General features: G+C 41.8%; 1 protein-coding gene and 1 long non-coding RNA gene across 2 annotated transcripts in view; one reads left to right on the forward strand and one right to left on the reverse strand.

Annotated features, from left to right (window-relative positions):
• LOC138958551 (uncharacterized) overlaps positions 1–18476 on the reverse strand; it is a 147813-nt gene that overhangs the window by 72847 nt on the left and 56490 nt on the right. The window lies entirely within an intron of this gene.
• Positions 1–18476, forward strand: part of LOC138957218 (cGMP-dependent protein kinase 1-like) — a 92277-nt gene that overhangs the window by 38951 nt on the left and 34850 nt on the right. Inside the window, exons 7-9 of the mRNA XM_070328370.1 lie at positions 11018–11095; positions 13213–13307; positions 17524–17592. Coding sequence (XP_070184471.1) covers positions 11018–11095; positions 13213–13307; positions 17524–17592 — 242 coding nt within the window. The remainder of the gene's footprint in view (positions 1–11017; positions 11096–13212; positions 13308–17523; positions 17593–18476) is intronic.

Genomic DNA, 18476 nt, shown 5'->3' on the forward strand with positions numbered 1-18476 from the left:
CAAAGTTATGATCACAGTTTATAGCTACATACGTCAAAGTTGAAATTCTATTTTTAGTCGAAGTGACAACACTGTAAAAACTTCGATATAACCCAAGTCGGCCGTCAGATGCCAAGTTAAGATTATTTGCTAGGATTAATTGTTCGGTTCAAAGGTTTGAAAAGCAGATTTTTTAGCACAAACTATCATTTTCAACAAAATTGTCAGTCATACCATAGTGGGAAACGATGTTTTGACTGGGCCCACCTAAACAGACGACCCGCTGAACTGTTATTTAAGGGTTGTGTCTGTGGATTGGATTATCTTCCGTGGATGCCCGAACACCCTTCTAAACTTCATCAGCGTTAGAGGAGGCGCGTGTTTTCCCAGGCGCTCATCGACTCGACTCGATCGGAATGGAAATCAGGAGAGAAAGTGTAGATTCCTGGGCAGGTCGGATTGTTGAATGTAAGCTCTGACGTGGTGGGGTACTGTTGCCTTTGGCAGCCGTCAGGACGCGCCACCATTGATTCAGCGGCAGCCTTCAATCCCCGCAACTCTGGCCTGCAGGGGCAAGTAAACAGTGATTTGCAGATTATCAGTTCCAGTGGTCGCCCTTTGCCTTCTTCGCCTTGGCAGGTCGCGAACGAATATTGACGACACCGTTGGCGAGATTCGCCAAATTGTCGGCGGGTGTGCGAATAGAGTGTGGAACGACCTTGGACAGTACATTGGGTACCGCGTTGTTTGTTTGGGTTAACCTGGTTCTGGGAATTGTCTTGGCGGAAAGGAGACGATTACTATTGACAGGAAAGTGGTCTAAGGGGCTTATATGCCCAGTACAATCCTGTTCAGATACGCGAACAACTGTTTGAAGTGCGTATAATTTCTTTCTGGTCCCAGTGTCCCTCGCGCGCGTGTGCATGTGCGTGCGTGTGTGTGCGTGCGTGCGTGCGTGAGAGAGAGAGACAGACAGACATACATACAGAGAGAGAGGCCAGTAAATATAGACTAGAGTAGTAACCGCTTTATAGCCATTTGAATGGGCCTCGGGGACAAGAAAAGAGGATTATATTTGTCCTATAAGTCATTTGGGTTCCACTGATTTTGATACCGATTGATACCCCCCGCGGGTTAGGGGGAAGAGTTTACCCGATGCTCCCCAGCATGTCGTAAGAGGCGACTAACGGATTCTGTTTCTCCTTTTACCCTTGTTAAGTGTTTCTTGTATAGAATATAGTCAATTTTTGTAAAGATTTTAGTCAAGCAGTATGTAAGAAATGTTAAGTCCTTTGTACTGTAAACTTGCATTCTCCCAGTAAGGTAATATATTGTGCTACTTTGCAAGCCCCTGGAGCAAATTTTTGATTAGTGCTTTTGTGAACAAGAAACAATTGACAAGTGGCTCTATCCCATCTCCTCCCTTTCCCCGTCGCGATATAACCTTCGTGGTTGAAAACGACGTTAAACACCAAATGAAGAAGAAGGATACCGATTGATCCTGTAAAGTACGCTGGCAACTATAAACGTATCGAGCTCAGTAACAATGCCAGCTCCAAAAATATTAACGACAATTTTTTTCCAGCACGTTCACATCGCCTAGAGACATTTATAATATCAGTGTATTTGGAACTTTGACTTTTTACGTGTACTACTCTGGTCTATCTTGAAGAAGTTTACTTTTAGATGTCGGAGGACATGTGCTTGTAAAAAGAAAAACAAGTCGCGTAAGGCGAAAATACAATATTTAGTCAAGTAGCTGCCATTTTTCAGCAAGACCGTATACTCGTAGCATCGTCAGTCCACCGCTCATGGCAAAGGCAGTGAAATTGACAAGAAGAGCGGGGTAGTAGTTGCGCTAAGAAGGATAGCACGCTTTTCTGTACCTCTCTTTGTTTTAACTTTCTGAGCGTGTTTTTAATCCAAACATATCATATCTATATGTTTTTGGAATCAGGAACCGACAAGGAATAAGATGAAAGTGTTTTTAAATTGATTTGGACAATTTAATTTTGATAATAATTTTTATATATTTAATTTTCAGAGCTTGTTTTTAATCCGAATATAACATATTTATATGTTTTTGGAATCAGCAAATGATGGAGAATAAGATAAACGTAAATTTGGATCGTTTTATAAATTTTTATTTTTTTTTACAATTTTCCGGTTTTTAATGACCAAAGTCATTAATTAATTTTTAAGCCACCAAGCTGAAATGCAATACCGAAGTCCGGGCTTCGTCGAAGATTACTTGACCAAAATTTCAACCAATTTGGTTGAAAAATGAGGGCGTGACAGTGCCGCCTCAACTTTCACGAAAAGCCGGATATGACGTCATCAAAGACATTTATCAAAAAAATGAAAAAAACGTTCGGGGATATCAATCCCAGGAACTCTCATGTAAAATTTCATAAAGATCGGTCCAGTAGTTTGGTCTGAATCGCTCTACACACACACACAGACAGACAGACAGACAGACAGACACACACACACACACACACACACACACACATACACCACGACCCTCGTCTCGATTCCCCCCTCTACGTTAAAATATTTAGTCAAAACTTGACTAAATATAAAAAGAAAAAAACCAATTGGAATTCTTCAATGGATAAACTGTGAACAACCTAAATCTGTCGTTCATGTTTCGTTCATTGATTCCTAAGCAGCGTGGCGATATGTAGGAATTCATTTTATAAAAAGCACACAGGTTGTTGATTTTTGGTATGTGTCTAAGCTGAGGGATGGTCTATCCCGTATAAAAGCCTGGCCAGATCTGTGATAGTAAGCCGAATCGTTTACACGGGAAGGACTGTGTCTTTAAACATGACAGGGGCAGCTTAACACTGCCTGACGGTAGTCACACGAGGGACGCCTCAGACTGAGCAGCTCAGCATGGCTGTTGAGTAGCCCGCAAGACCATGTGCCTCCATTTCCTCCGTCTGCCCCATTACCCGTCCTTGACTGAAACCGCTAGAAACGCGTGATGACCATGTCGATGCATGAAAACGATACTGGGACGTCTATTTGGGGGATGGGAGTTTCCGACAGCCCGACGTTTTACGTTCCTTGTGGGTGACGTATGCGCCAGCATTTAACTGGCGTTTTGTTAATTCTACTCCTAAAACATACCTTGGAGACATTTTTAGGAGAGCAGGGAGCAGCTGCGAAGACAGAGTTGGCTGATTTGTAGAGCGAAGTGTCTCAACTAGACCAAAAGTTGCTCTGCAAGACCGACAGTCTCTCAGCTAGAAAGCAGTAGCGGAGCAGGAAAGTTGCTAACAAGGTGAGAGCCATTCTGCCTCTCCAGTTGCGACTGAGAGAGATGAAGGACGTGGTCGGTTAGAGCCCCGGCCTGAGATGTATCGCTCCTGGTGCGACAGTTGGCAGTCCGGTAAAGGGTCGGACACGAAGCCAGGACCCCCAACACTCTATTGATTTCCTTTCTGTGACTGCTCCTTTTGCCTTTCGGTTACCGCACACCCCCCGTTCCATTGTGAGGGCTGTCAAGGATGTCTGGATCCTCGTCTTCCATCGTCTCACGGGAGAGTGGCTGCTCTTTCGGCCCAGAACATTGTTTACTGACTATTGAGACGATAAAACCGTCAGGCGGATGTGGGCATCCTGCAAGGGTTCCTCTTGTCGCATTTTTTTATGGGGGCGAGGACGCCCCCATTCTATACGGATAGTTTCGAGGTTGACCATGGGCAGCGCCATTTTGTTGTGAAATACGTCATCAGTTTGTGTACACAGGAAGTTGTGACATCCGTCACCCTATGGGAGGGGTGACGTCAAAATTGTTCATCTGTAGAAAGTTGTGAAATCCGTCACCCTATGGGAGGGGTGACGTCAAAATTGGTCATCACAGAGTTTGTGTAACACAGGAAGTTGTGAAATACGTCACCCTATGGGAGGGGTGACGTCAAAATTGTTCAACAAAAACATGATATGTCGCTTTGTGCAGGGTCAACTGCAACAAACTCAAACCGAGCCATTCATACCTAGCTGTATTTGAGTGACTTATATACCCGACATTTTTATTTCTTATTTTTAGCACAGGTGTAGGAAAAATCATGAACCAAAATGTTATTTATTTTCTAATTTAACATTTTTTTTACAAATATGACCATGGTCTTTTAAACATACAGTGACATTAAACATTGTTATGTTAAAAAAAAGAAAAAAGAAAAAAAGCTTTTGTGCACAAATCAGAAAATACATTGTACATTTTACCTACAGGCCAAACCGTGAGTGTCTGTGGCAAAGCCCGACCCAGGAAATTGCACTGATCTAAATTGTCAAGAACAGGCGCTTGCATTTGGATGTGTCCAATGATAGTAGGTTTGGTTGTGATCAATCAGAATAATGTAGGAATAAAAATGTATGACAGTTTAGTATGATGACATGTAATTCACATATGCTGAAATATGATATTATACATCATGTAATATTATTATGGCTGTTGCCATGACCATGAAACCCAACAAAGGTTTAATGTAATGTAATTCAAAATACCAAAACCGAGCACCTATTAATCTCGTCTTTGCGCGTGAAGATTGAGGCCGTCTGCCAGTAGCGGTTAGGTCATACAGTGGAACCCCTCTCTAGCGACCTTTAAAATGTTGACAAAAATCGGTCCTTGTGGAGGGGGGTCCTTACAGAGGGAGGGGGGCGGAGTCAGGGGGCCACAAAGAAAGTCAGATTTAAAAAAAAAAGAAAACAGAGAAGTTTGAGTTGCTGACGACCGTTCCCTCTGAAAGCAAACTGCTTCGATTTCATGTTTGTCCTTGGTGTCCACCAGTTCTGGTGCATGTACTACCCTGGCCAAGTTTCCTCTCAAGACATCAAAGAGACCGCCCCAGTATACTCTACAGCCTCTGGGCGAACCACCTCTCATAGCTAAAACTGGGTCAATGACCCCTGGGAAGAAGGTCAGTGTCTATAAAATTTTACTCCTAGGCCTGCGGCCAGGGGGGGGGGAGTATACCGGTACCATTTGAGAATCAGACCAAATGAGAATTGAACCATTTGAGAACATCCTTTTTTTTCAATCACTACATCGAAGGCCTGCGGCCCGGGGTTCACATGGGTTGGTTTGTTTGTTTGTTTCAAACCCACACCCATATACACACATTTCCCATTTAAACCATTTGTCGGCCCCCTGTCGATATTTATCGACTAAGTTCCTTGTTGTTGGTTTGCCGATGGCGTAGGGACTGGGTGTTGTCGGGGTTTTAGTGCTCTGCTCGTTGGTACTCGGCGGACCGGCCGCAGGGTTGAGAATTGCTGCAAGCATTAATCTTTGATCGCCAGTCTTGTGGGCCTCATCTGAGTACAACTAGCACTATTCCGACTGACCAGGAACTCGTGTGTCGGCATTTCTGTACCTGACCGTATGAGTGTGAACAAACTTGACTGAATGTTATTAAAACGATAAGCTTCGACTCTCTGGTTGACGTATGTTCGTCCTACGTTACGCCAAATAGTAGGAGCTGATTGTATTGCCGAGTTTTGCTTGCCTGTTACATGCATGCCTACCGTAGTTGTAGTAATTAATTGGTAGCTTAGTAATCTTTTAGGATAATCAGATGGAAGATTATACGCGTGGAACATAGTTCCAACTAACGTAAAACCATCACAGACTGTTTCATTAGTGCCTTTTCATAAATATGCTATGAACAGCTAACACGCGTACACGTACCTAGATTCATCAGACTTACTTTTTCTTTCTAATTGAAGTTTATAGAATGTTTTCGGGGAATTTGTACTTTGTTAGGTACGCTGACAGATTTGTTTTTTCTTTCTGATGAAGCCTTCTTAAACCTCACGTTGAGTGCCTTTCTCAAGGCCGATTTCAACCGTCTTTCGACAGACTTCTGAACGGCTTTTTTGTTCAGTACAAAATCTCTGGAAGTATGTTGCCGCGTGTGGATATTTTAATCATGCATCTCACGTAAAACTGCTGTTGCACATACATATTCAGAACCCCTTTCCATGCGTTTGTGAGGTGGGTGAAACTGGTGTTTACAGTCATCTTAAAGGCCGAAAGCTTGAGTAGTCTTGTAAACATGAGAGGAGAGGCATCTTTATGCTTAGGCTGGCTGGCTTCCGTTTTGCGAACATCCACTTTGCCTAATGGACTGGTACAGATAGTAAATAGTTTAGGCAGCTTGTTGTAGTGATCAGTCTTACTAACGACTAACATCGCTTGAAGGGTCATTGGCGGTACTCGAGATGCGTACTTTGTCTGCTTTGCTGGCCATGCGTGCCATTAACTTCGCTTATATTTCAGAAACTGTCCCAGAGTATCGGCAGCGGTCTTGCCGATTATACATAGCCTTCGTTGTGGAGGATTTTAGCGAGCGTCGAGTGTTTCTTTGCTTTCTGTTGAACATGGTTCGTCATTATTCGCAGAGAATAAACTGGCGGCTCGAGCTCTGATTGTGGACTCTTGAGTTATAGCGGGACCCAAGAATAGAAGTCAAAGCTATATTTCATTCCTTTTATGTTTTCTATTCCACTGCAGGAATTCAGCTCTCGAATCGATCATCAAGTTTTAAATGCGCCAGCGTTTTTCTGTTTAAATTAAACATATACATCTTCGCTGGCAAGTAGAAATGCCGAGTATATATTTAGGACAGAAATGCTGAAGTGCAATGCCTCATAGCGTCATTCTGCAGCTAGGATAAAAATCGCTAAAGGCTCATACCTCGACACATTGAACGAAAGGAGTTACAGTCAGTGTCTCGCACAAGTTCTTTGGGTAGGAGGGTGGGGGGGGGGGGGGTGGGTGGGTGGTGGGGGTGGGGGGGGGGGGGGGTTCCAGATGCTCTAGAGAAAGAGATAAGTCGGTCAGAAAAAAGGGTCGTCAGGTCAGTTCCATGAGGCCAACAAGTTTCTGTTGGACTCAATCGATGCTTTATGCATGCGATTGCTCTCCTCTGGAAGATAACGCTTCGCGGGACACACACAATACCGCTTGCGGCTTTATGGAGAAGGGGGGAAATTGGGACTAATGCTTAGATCCCAGTCCTTTCTTGGCCGTGCATGTCTTGTCCTTTGGGCTTCCCTTCGTGCTTTAAAGACACGGTCCTGCCCGTGTAAATGATTCGGCTCACCTTGTCACAACTGGCCAGGCTTTTGCATGCGATACGCCTATCCATCCAGTTTGACACATGCCAACAACAGGGTTTCTTTTACAAGTGCGCCCTGCGCCATTGGTGCTTTCAATCTAAAAATGTCCCATCACAATTCCCTTCAGTGCGTCAAAAGGCGCATTGAGATTACATACCACTGCGCCACCAAATGTACAATTTACATCGGATTACACACACACACACACACACACACACACACACACACACACACACACACACACACACACACACACACACACACACACACACACACACACACACACACACACACACACACACACACACTCACACACACACACACACACATATTATTGCGGCTATATTGCTCTATTTTGCATCTTTGGTCAAAACGCGTACAGGCCTCTCTGGTGCTTCTTACCTTCGACTATGTCCAATCGGAATTTGGTTGAGGGGGACAAATGTCCCATTGCCTTTTTCTCCAAGGCTAAACCCTGCCAACAATGAATAGCCTGAATTCTGTCAGTGTAGTTCAGGTAATGTTTGATGAATTGGTTTCTTAAAGGACTTTAGTGGCAATGTGGAAAATTAATTCAACAACAAATTCTCACCTTGCACTGAAAACAATCAGTTGGATGTTGATTTTTGATATGTGTTTAAGTAGAAAGGCGGTCTTATCCCGTGTAGAGGCCTGTCCGTATAAAAGATATATAATGAGTCGAATTGTTTACACGGGGAGGACTCTAGCTTTAATTCCATGATACTCCTTTCTTGGTCATGATCTTCTTGTCCGTTTTTGTGTGTGCCTTCATTATTGTTTAAATTTCATTGTACGTTCTTTATTGGCCGTGTGCTTCCTGTTTTCCCCGTCATATTTTAGTTTCTTGATACGTCGCTTCTCGGTCCTGTACTTTTTGTCTCGTTCGTATTTTAATTCCATGGTACTGCGTCCTTTCTTGGCCGTTCTTTCCATATGACATGTCTTTCTCAGCCGCATGCTTTGTGTAATGTTGTTCTTCTTCTGCGTGTTAGTTACAATTTTGTTTACTGACTTGGGCATGCATACACTCTCTGTATATATGTTCGTCTTCCTTCATGTTTTTGCGTGCGTGCGTGCGTGCGTGCGTGCGTGCGTGCGTGCGTGCGTGCGTGCGTGCGTGTGTGTGTGTAGAGCGATTCAGACTAAACTACTGGACTGATCTTTATGAAATTTGACATGAGAGTTCCTGGGAATGATATCCCCGGAAGTTTTTTCATTTTTTCGATAAATACCTTCGATGACGTCATATCCGGCTTTTTGTAAAAGTTGAGGCGGCACTGTCACACCCTCGTTTTTCAATCAAATTGATTGACATTTTGGCAAAGCAATCTTCGACGAAGGCCGGACTTTGGTATTGCATTTCAGCTTGGTGGCTTAAAAACTAATGACTGAGTTTGGTCATTAAAAATCGGAAACTTGTAATTAAAATTATTTTTTATTAAACGATCCAAAAATAATTTCATCATATTCTTCGTCATTTTCTGATTCCAAAAACATATACATATGTTATATTTGGATTACAAACAAGCTCTGAAAATTAAAAATATGAAAATTATGATTAAAATTAATTTTCCGAAATCGATTTAAAAACAATTTCATCTTATTCCTTGTCGGTCCCTGATTCCAAAACATATAGATATGATATGTTTGGATGAAAAACAAACTCAGTAAGCTAAAAAGAATAGACATACAGAAAAGCGTGTTATCCTGCTCAGCGCGACCACTACCGCACTATTCTGCATGGCTTTTCGATTTCACTGCCTTTGCCACGAGAGGTGGACTGACGAAACTACGAGTATGTGGTCTTGGTGAAAAAAGCAGTGCGTTCAGTTTCATTCTGTGAGTTCGACAGCTTGACTAAATGTTGTTATTTCGCCTTACGCGACTTGTTTGTCTTGTCTGTCTGCCTTCATGTTTTAATTCCATGATACGGACACAGAAACGTCTTTGCGAAGTTCCTAGAGATTTAAAAACCAGAACTGATGGCAGCCTTTTGATTCTGCGCAGAAACGGTTCTATTCATAGTCAGATGATGGGCCGCTGTCTAACAAGATTGCAATTATTCATTCACAATCAGCCTCTTGACTCGGCTCAGGGGCTTGTATCAATTAGCGGATCTGCTTTTTTCGGACACTCACGCGAGATTCTGTTTAACTCCATCGAAAATAGAAGCTATGGCTTTGCCAATAAACGTCCCGAGCAATCGGCAACATCTCTCGGCTCTCTGGGCACGCATTGCCTGTCGCTCAATATTTGTAAAGACGTGTTTGGCCTCATGCATTCTCAGGCAACACGCGAGAAAAACGGAGCTGAGACGAAAAAGAGAATGATCGCGAAGAAAAGTCTTGCTTGGAGAGAAAATAATTCAATTTAACGACGAGAGAGCGCCGCAAGTACGGACGAAAAAGCGATTCTTCAACAAAACATATCTCCCTCGAAAATCCTCGAGCTTTGCTACAGACAATTTCCTTCATCAGCGAGAAAAGAGCCCAGTTAACGGGGTTTAAATCAACCTGGCTAAGTGAATGGTGTTGCAAAATGTGTTTCAAATTTCTAAAGTTGTAGCCTTTGCTAATCGTAGCTGTCGGTAAAGATCTTCTTGGCGCATGACACACTTGAGAGTGCAGATTTGATTGTACATCGTTTCGGCACTAATGGCTGGTTGTGACAGAACTCAGACGCATGTGGAATGGACTTGCTTTCCCACTTTGCAGTGTTTTCGTTTTTTATGCGTTCTTTTTAGTGCCGATTGCGTAACAAATGAAAAGTACGTTGTTTCGGTCCGTTTGGCTGCTTAGTATTCCAACGGTTAAAACGGTATCTGATCTTATAAGTTTCTTTTATCCTACATTGGCTCTGTCGACGCCCGTTTAAACCGCTTGCTTTCCTTTATATAATGAACCGACCATACAGAATAAAAAAACACAGAATATGTTAATGTCCAAGGTTGGGAATTCGTTGTGGTAATTGCAGTTTAAATAACATTCACTCCAGCCAAGCACACCCAACACACGCATTTAGAAAACAAATCAACGACACTTTAAATACACACACACACAAACACACACACACACACACACTCACAGACACACAGACACACAGACACACACACACACACACACACACACACACACACACACACACACACACACACACACATACACACGCACCATGGTGATAGAGGGGGTGGCAGGGCAAGTTCACGTCATGGCAGAGCTGTCATGGTAATATGCGCAGTAATAGTGGCTTTATGAAGAACACATTGAACTGGCAATCTTGGTCTAAGAATGCCGTAAAGAACGGATTCACAAAGAAACAGAATTCCCCCTCGAATTATATCTTTCAATACAAATTGTATTCTCAAGAAACATCGATTGGTTTCTCAAGTTTCGTTTCCCTTTTCTGTCTGTCTGTGTCTGTCTGTCTGTCTGTCTGTCTGTCTGTTTGTTTGTCTGTCTGTATGTCTGCCTGTCTGTCTGCCTGTCTGTCTGCCTGTCTGTCTGTGTCTATGTCTGTGTATATATGTTAGTATGAGCGAGAGTGAGTGAGTGAGTGTGTGTGTGTGTGTGTGTGTGTGTGTCAATGTGTGTGTGTGTGTGTGTGTGTGCGTGCGTGTGTGCGTGTGTGTGTGTGTATGTGTGTGTTTTTGTGTGTGTGTGTTTTGCTTGTCTGTTTGTTTTTTCTTTGTTTGTTTGTTTGCTTGTTTGTAAGGAGTATCTCTTGACCTCTTTGGTATGTTATTATGATGGTTGCACGCACGTACGTTTGTGTAGGTATTCTCTACCCGACGTATTGACAGATTATATTGGGTGATAAATACCATGTCGACAGCAGCTGTTTTTCTGACAGTCAAGAAAACATCTGTTTATTTTCTCTGCAGGATTTCTTCCATGAGGGCGAATTCATCATTCGAGAAGGCTGTACAGGAGACACATTCTTCCTCATCAACAAAGGAGAGGTCAGTATACTCTAAGGATAAGAGTGATGCTTAATCTTTGAAAAGCAGCAGCACACAGTTTTTTGCAGTGTGGGAATGGGATATATGATGTAGCATCTGGTAATGTTGCGCCCATTGTAGGTATCGGCATGGTTTGCAGGCATTGAATCTTCCTAATTAATATTGATCCAATTTGAACAATACTTTCGCCTTAGTGGTCATAGTACAAGGCTTACATTATACGTGTACCGCCATCGCCACTCGTCGTTCTTCAAGTTCACGTTGTGGTTTTAAACTATCTAAGAATGACCACATCTGCACGTTTAGAGTATGAAAAACAAGATGGAGATAAAAATCCAACGCGAGAAGACAGATTACAAATGAGAATCATTTGACAGGAAAAGGAGTCTAATATGCATTTACGAAGTAGTGGGGGCAGTCGTGATGTATGAGATACGGAAAGTCCACTTTGCAGAGAACTCATTTGGGCAGAATTCACGCCGGCAGGATTTTGCATACTCTCTCCAAGCCCCATAGGCTCCGCTTCATACACGTCATTCATCCCAACAGGGGAAAAGTCATTACCCCCCGACCATCATCATTCATGACATAACACAAACTTATGCGAACGACCCGTACAAAGCGTCCCAGTGGGGGCTGCCGAATCTATAAACCTGAAAGTAGCTAAGCTCCGGGGAGAGTGGAGTATCTGGTCTGCATTACCCTTGCTTGATTTACGGAAGGTGTTGAAGAAATGACCATTTGGCCAGGCGAAGATCCTCCCAAATTGAATTGGGCCCCTTAGGGAGACAAAGAGGGAGTGTTGGTATTGAAAGAACAATTTGGAGGATACCAGGCTTGTTCTCTCTAGAGTGTGTAAGGCAAAAAAAAAGAGGTCTGTTTACGGTAACATAGGCCAAAAAAATAGGGTCGGTAGGTCGGGATTTTTTTTGATTTTTTGTTTTATTGTTTTTTTCTCCAAAAAACCATATTATTACGTTATTTTGCGATTTTTTTTTTCTTTCCCCAAATGCCAAAAAAAAGTCTAGGGTCGCGCGAAAAAAATAGGGTCGGTCGGTTTACTGTAAACAGACTATTTTTTTTTTGGCCTAATCTTATATATGCTGGGACGTTGATCATAAATGGAAAATGAAGGAACAAGAAGACATACACTGGTGTAAGTGCATTTGTGTACATCCAAGGGATTCAACCTGCCTGGGGTATGGGGAAAACATTGGAATCTTTCTCGGTGTTCCTCCAGTGCGCCTGAATTTTACACAACGTTTTGGAGCACGTTGTTTTACATCTCCAGTACAAAATGAACTGGGCCATTTCAGATAAGAATGACTGCTAAAAGCATGTTTTGCTGTCTCTAGAACATCTGCAAAACTGTAATTGAAATCTAGTTACCTTAATTTAATGCTATAAGAATGTCATAAATAAAGCATCTCATGGTGATTTGTTTCTCACAAAACTCACACAATTCATTAAGAACAAGATAGGAATGCCGCACAGCCTAACAAGCATGCATCAGAGACTTGTAATGTCTCTCTATGTCTCTGCATGCATGCATATGTAGACAGAGACTACATGTTGTTTGTTTTATCAAACATACATCATTCAGAAATGATTTCAATACAATGTAACATTTTTAAAAACAAATGTTAATGACAAACGCCTTCTCCTAATTCACATACACAGCACGCTCAAGACATACATCACCAATCATACATACTTTCTTCCTCACGCCCATGAATCAGAGGTAAAGTAACCATGACATTAAACACAGTGGAAGTGATCAGCAGTCACAAGTCACGTGACTGCTGAGAACTAAAGGGAAATAATTTCAATAATTTCTGATGATTACCATTTGTAGTTATACACATGACAGATAGAGTTAATTAACGGAGACATTTACGTACATAAGACAACCCATATGAGTCTGTCTCTCCGTTTTACGCCAGTTTTGACACTCCTTTTTCATTGCATAAATACATTTTTTTTCGGTGAAAGCTACGCTCTTCATAATTGCATTAATACATTGTTTCCTGTGAAAGTTACGCTCTTCATAATTGCATAAATACATTGTTTCCTGTGAAAGTTACGCTCTTTATAATTGCATAAATACGTTGTTTCAGGTGAAAGTTACGCAGACAGTGGTAGGCCACAACGAACCCCAGGAGATTCGAAAACTGAAGCGTGGAGACATCTTTGGGGAGAAAGCCTTGCTGGGGTAAGCTGTTGGCAGAGGCCATTTAATCTTTCAAACGACATCCAAATAAACTATCACAGAGAAAGAGAGAGAGAGAGAGAGAGAGAGAGAGAGAGAGAGAGAGAGAGAGAGAGAGAGAGAGAGAGAAAGAGAGAAAGAGAGAGAGAAAGAGAGAAAGAAAGAGAGAGAGAGAGAGAGAGAACTCAGAACTCAGAACTCAGAACTCAGAAAGTTTATTGTATAGGCCAACTGACCCGTTACAACCGGTGCATATATCAAACATGACAGCCTCTCTCTCTCTCTCTCTCTCTCTCTCTCTCTCTCTCTCTCTCTCTCTCTCTATCTCTCTCTCTCTCTCTCTCTCTCTGTCTCTCCCTCTCTCTCTCCCTCTCTCTCTCCCACTCTCACACACATACACACAAACATTCTGGCTTTCACTCCTTCTCACACACACACACACACACACACACACACACACACACACACACACACACACACACACACACACACACACACACACACACACGCGCACATACATACATGTATGGGTATGTACAGGGGATGGCTGGTGCCTCATCAAATACATCCTCAACTACAACATACATCAAAGGACATAGTTATTTAAAAACCAGCAGCTACACAATGCACTCAACCACATCAGCAAAACAGAGAGACATGAAGCAAAATAAATCATTCTGTTACACCTTAGGAAGTAAATCACGGCGTTTGTTAACATAATAAATAAATCTGCCTAAATCATGGAGACCCTTCTTGTTTTGCATTATCAACTGAAAGGAAACCAAACAAGGATATGATGTGTATTTAAAGGGTAAGTATTGGCAGCGAAGATCGTTCAATGCATCACAGTGAAATAAAATGTGCATTTCATCCTCAGGTGCTTTTTTGCAGAATGGGCAAAACAAGTCCTGTAGGGTATGTGGGGAGTATCTCAATTTATGTGAGCGTAATTCGGACACGCCCGCTCTGAACCTAATGAGTACATCTCTTATATGCTTATTTTTGACAAAAGTAAAATACGTTTTAATGCAAACAGATAACTTAAATACGCGGTAAACCTCAAACCTTGCGCTGGTATTAATGCGCTCTTGCCAATTTTGAAGATTACAATCTATTAACCTCTGTCTAAAACATTTCAAAAAAGCTTTCTCGCATTGCACACCTTGGTTTTCCCACACAAATCCGAAACCAAATTTATACAAAGTTAATCTTACTTGGGATGTCCAACAAAACTTGCCTTGCCTGTGCAAATACAACTGCATATTATAAGCTTTTTTAGGGAGTCTGGAATCATTCATCTTGACTAGGCGTAACCAATATTTTATACATGCAACATGAGAAAAAATGTACAACGGATAGCGACCAGTTTCAGCATATGCTATGTCGTTTGGTGTTCTTGGCGCCACGTTTAAAATCTTTTTAAGCGCAAACGTGTGAATCTTCTCTATCTGTGTTTGTGGGTAAAGACCCCAAATTTCTGAACCATATAACAGGATAGGCTGTATCTGAGCATCAAATAGTTTCAAAAACAGGTTTGGGGAGAAATCACCGAGTCTCCATAATGTTCTTAATAACTCAAAAACACCTTTCTTAGCCCTGGATGCCATATCATTAAGAGCATTTGAAAAGGTCATGCGGGTAGTGAAAATAAGTCCTAAATACTTATAAGAGCTTACTATCTTCATCTTGACGCCGTTGAAAAACCATTTCTCGTTCTGAGAAATGTATCCCCCGTTTCTAAAAATAATTATGTTTGATTTTTCCAGGTTAACCTCTAAATCCATGTCATTAGCTTTGTGGGCAAGAATATTCAGTTGGTTTTGTAATCCAACCACGGTATCAGATAATAAAACAATATCATCAGCGAAAAGCAAAATGAATAGTTCAAGTAAGTCAGGCACCATCTGTATTCCATGTTTACCCTTACAAATAATTTCCGACGCCAGATCATTAATAAACAGGGAAAAAAGAAGCGGGCTGGTTATTTCCCCCTGCTTGAGGCCTTTGTGACAAAAAAAGGCGTCGGTCAGTTTACACCCATATCTTACTCGGCCTTTAACTCTTCTGTACATGCCTTGGATGGCTTGTAACATCTTGCCTTCAACTCCTGATCCGCGCAAAATAGGCCAGAGCTTACAGTGGGAAATTAAATCAAAGGCTTTTCGAAAATCAATAAAAGCAACGTACAACTTTTTTTTTCTCAGCAAATGCCTCTGAATCATACTGAACAAAGTAAATATGTGATCAACGGTGCGGTGATCTTTCCGAAACCCTGCTTGTATATCACCGAGTAAATTTTGCTCTTCTACCCAACTCGATAAACGCTTATTAATAATGAAACTATACAACTTTCCACAGATGTTTAACAAAGATATACCTCTATAATTATCTGGTGTATGTACATCGCCCTTTTTATGTAAGGGGTGGATTATGGCTTCAGTCCACGCTTCAGGGTAAACTCCAGAGGAAAAAATAGCATTAAACAGTTGGACCAAAAAAGGAATAATATGAGCATGTGCACATTTGAAGACTTCTGGTATGACTCCATCGGGTCCAGCAGCTTTATTGGCTTTTAAATGATCGATAGCTGCCTTAACCTCTTGGAGGGTTATGCCAGAGTTCAAAGTTTCATTTTCCGGAGTGGTTTTTGACTCACATGCGAAGCAAAAGTGAGTCTATGTACTCACCCGAGTCGTCCGTCCGTCCGGACGTCCGGACGTCCGTCCGTCCGTCCGGAAAACTTTAACGTTGGATATTTCTTGGACACTATTCAGTCTATCAGTACCAAATTTGGCAAGATGGTGTATGATGACAAGGCCCCAAAAAAACATACATAGCATCTTGACCTTGCTTCAAGGTCAAGGTCGCAGGGGCCATAAATGTTGTCTAAAAAACAGCTATTTTTCACATTTTCTCTGAAGTTTTTGAGATTGAATACCTCACCTATATATGATATATAGGGCAAAGTAAGCCCCATCTTTTGATACCAGTTTGGTTTACCTTGCTTCAAGGTCAAGGTCACAGGAGCTCTTCAAAGTTGGATTGTATACATATAAAGTGACCTTGACCCTGAACTATGGAAGATAACTGTTTCAAACTTAAAAATTATGTGGGGCACATGTTATGCTTTCATCATGAGACACATTTGGTCACATATGATCAAGGTCAAGGTCACTTTGACCCTTATGAAATGTGACCAAAATAAGGTAGTGAACCACTAAAAGTGACCATATCTCATGGTAGAAAGAGCCAATAAGCACCATTGTACTTCCTATGTCTTGAATTAACAGCTTTGTGTTGCATGACCTTGGATGACCTTGACCTTGGGTCAAGGTCACATGTATTTTGGTAGGAAAAATGTGTAAAGCAGTTCTTAGTGTATGATGTCAATGCTAGGTTTAGTTATTTGACCTTGACCCTGAAGGTCAAGGTCATGTAAAGGTCAAGGTCAAGCATGTGAGTCGTATGGGCTTTGCCCTTCTTGTTTCTTCATGAGACTCACTATGACAGGTAGGCTCTTCACTTTCATTTACATGCGCAACATTATTTGCATTGAACACATTCTTGAAGTGCTCCAGCCACTGATCATTTGTAATATCGCTCCTCAATGCACTTTTTCTAGAAAACCGTTTAACGTTTTTCCAAAAATTTTGGGAATCATTAAAACAGCTTTCTAATTCTTCTCTGCATTTCTGCTTATACTGTTTTTCTTTCTCGTCAAGCAATTTCTTATAAACCTTTCGAGTTTCACAATAGGATTCTCTGTCTGAGGGGCAAAGCGTGCTTCTGGATTGGCGTAGAGACCTTCTGGTATCCCTTCTTTTATCCTCGCATTCCTTATCAAACCAGGCACAACCAGTGCTATTACTTTTCTGGGGGTTATGTCTGACGACAAGGCACTCTGCGACTGAATTAAACACAGATGTAAATGTACTTACTGCTTCATCAATACTAACATCAATCAAGTTAGAGGCTTTATCAAGAGACAGAGGGAGAGAGACAGACAGACAGACAGACAGACAGACAGACAGACAGACAGACAGACAGACAGATTGATTTGTTTTCTGTAGTGTAAAAAGTACGTGTCTGGATATCTTTTTCCTTAGTTGTCTTCTTTTTGTATCTTCCTTGTTCTCTTCCTCATCCTCCTCTTATGGCAGATTGTCCAAAAGTAACTTTTGGCGGTTTTATGAAAGCCTTCTTTTGGTTTATTTTTCAGAGAAGACCGGAGAACAGCAAGCTGCATCGCGCAGCCGCCGGGTGTTGAATGTCTTACCATTGACAGAGAGTGAGTTCACTGCAGTCGGTCTGCCGGGTGTCTGTCTGTCTGTCTGTCGGTCTGTCTGTCTGTCTGTCGGTCTGTCTGTCTGTCTGTCTGTCTGTCTGTCCGTCTGACATGTTGTACCAGTTTATTTCGTAAAATGTGTCTATCCTTCTCCGTTTCTCTGTTTTCGTATCAACTTTACATTTTTCAATAGTCTGTCGATCTGTAGGTTTTGCTGCTGCTGCGTTCATTGCTGTTGCCGTGGTCGTTGTTGTTTCTGCTACTGCTGCTAAAGCGACTCAGGAAAAGACACCGCCAAATTCTTCACTCTTGGACAGAGCGAGACTAAAACATGGTTTTGAAAACAAACCAACGGCAGTTTTGGAAAACAAAATCTTACAGTAGTTTATTAAAGATTAGAAAGTATAGCACACACACAAAAAAAGCACCACCAAGTGATCCACTCGCGTACACAACCATACCTAAGTACTACTTTCGAAACAAGTACTACTTTGGAAACAAACTACAACAGTAGTTTGGGAAACACACTTGCAGAGTTGTTTAAAAAAAACTACTTTTGCAAAGCATTGCATCTTGGGGAATACTAGAAAAAAGTTGCTTGTCATCGAGTGTCTACGCATTTTTAAGCGAATAAGCAGGAAACCCATTTACTGATTACATTCGTGTCAACCGTTTCCGCCTTGATGGAAAGGCATTCCTGCAGCGTTGAAAGTAAATGTGGAGCTTCGCACGTTCCCATTTGATGGACGACTTCCCGCATTCAGGGTGGACTGGGACAATTTCATCATCGCATACCTCTGATAAGATTGAACAGGGGCTAGACTCTAGGCTTTGTCGCTTCGTGAATTTTTTAAAAAATTTTCTCACTTAAAAAAAAAAAAAAATGT

This window comes from Littorina saxatilis, linkage group LG2 (genome assembly GCF_037325665.1).
Source record: "Littorina saxatilis isolate snail1 linkage group LG2, US_GU_Lsax_2.0, whole genome shotgun sequence".
Taxonomy (NCBI): Eukaryota; Metazoa; Mollusca; class Gastropoda; order Littorinimorpha; family Littorinidae; genus Littorina; species Littorina saxatilis.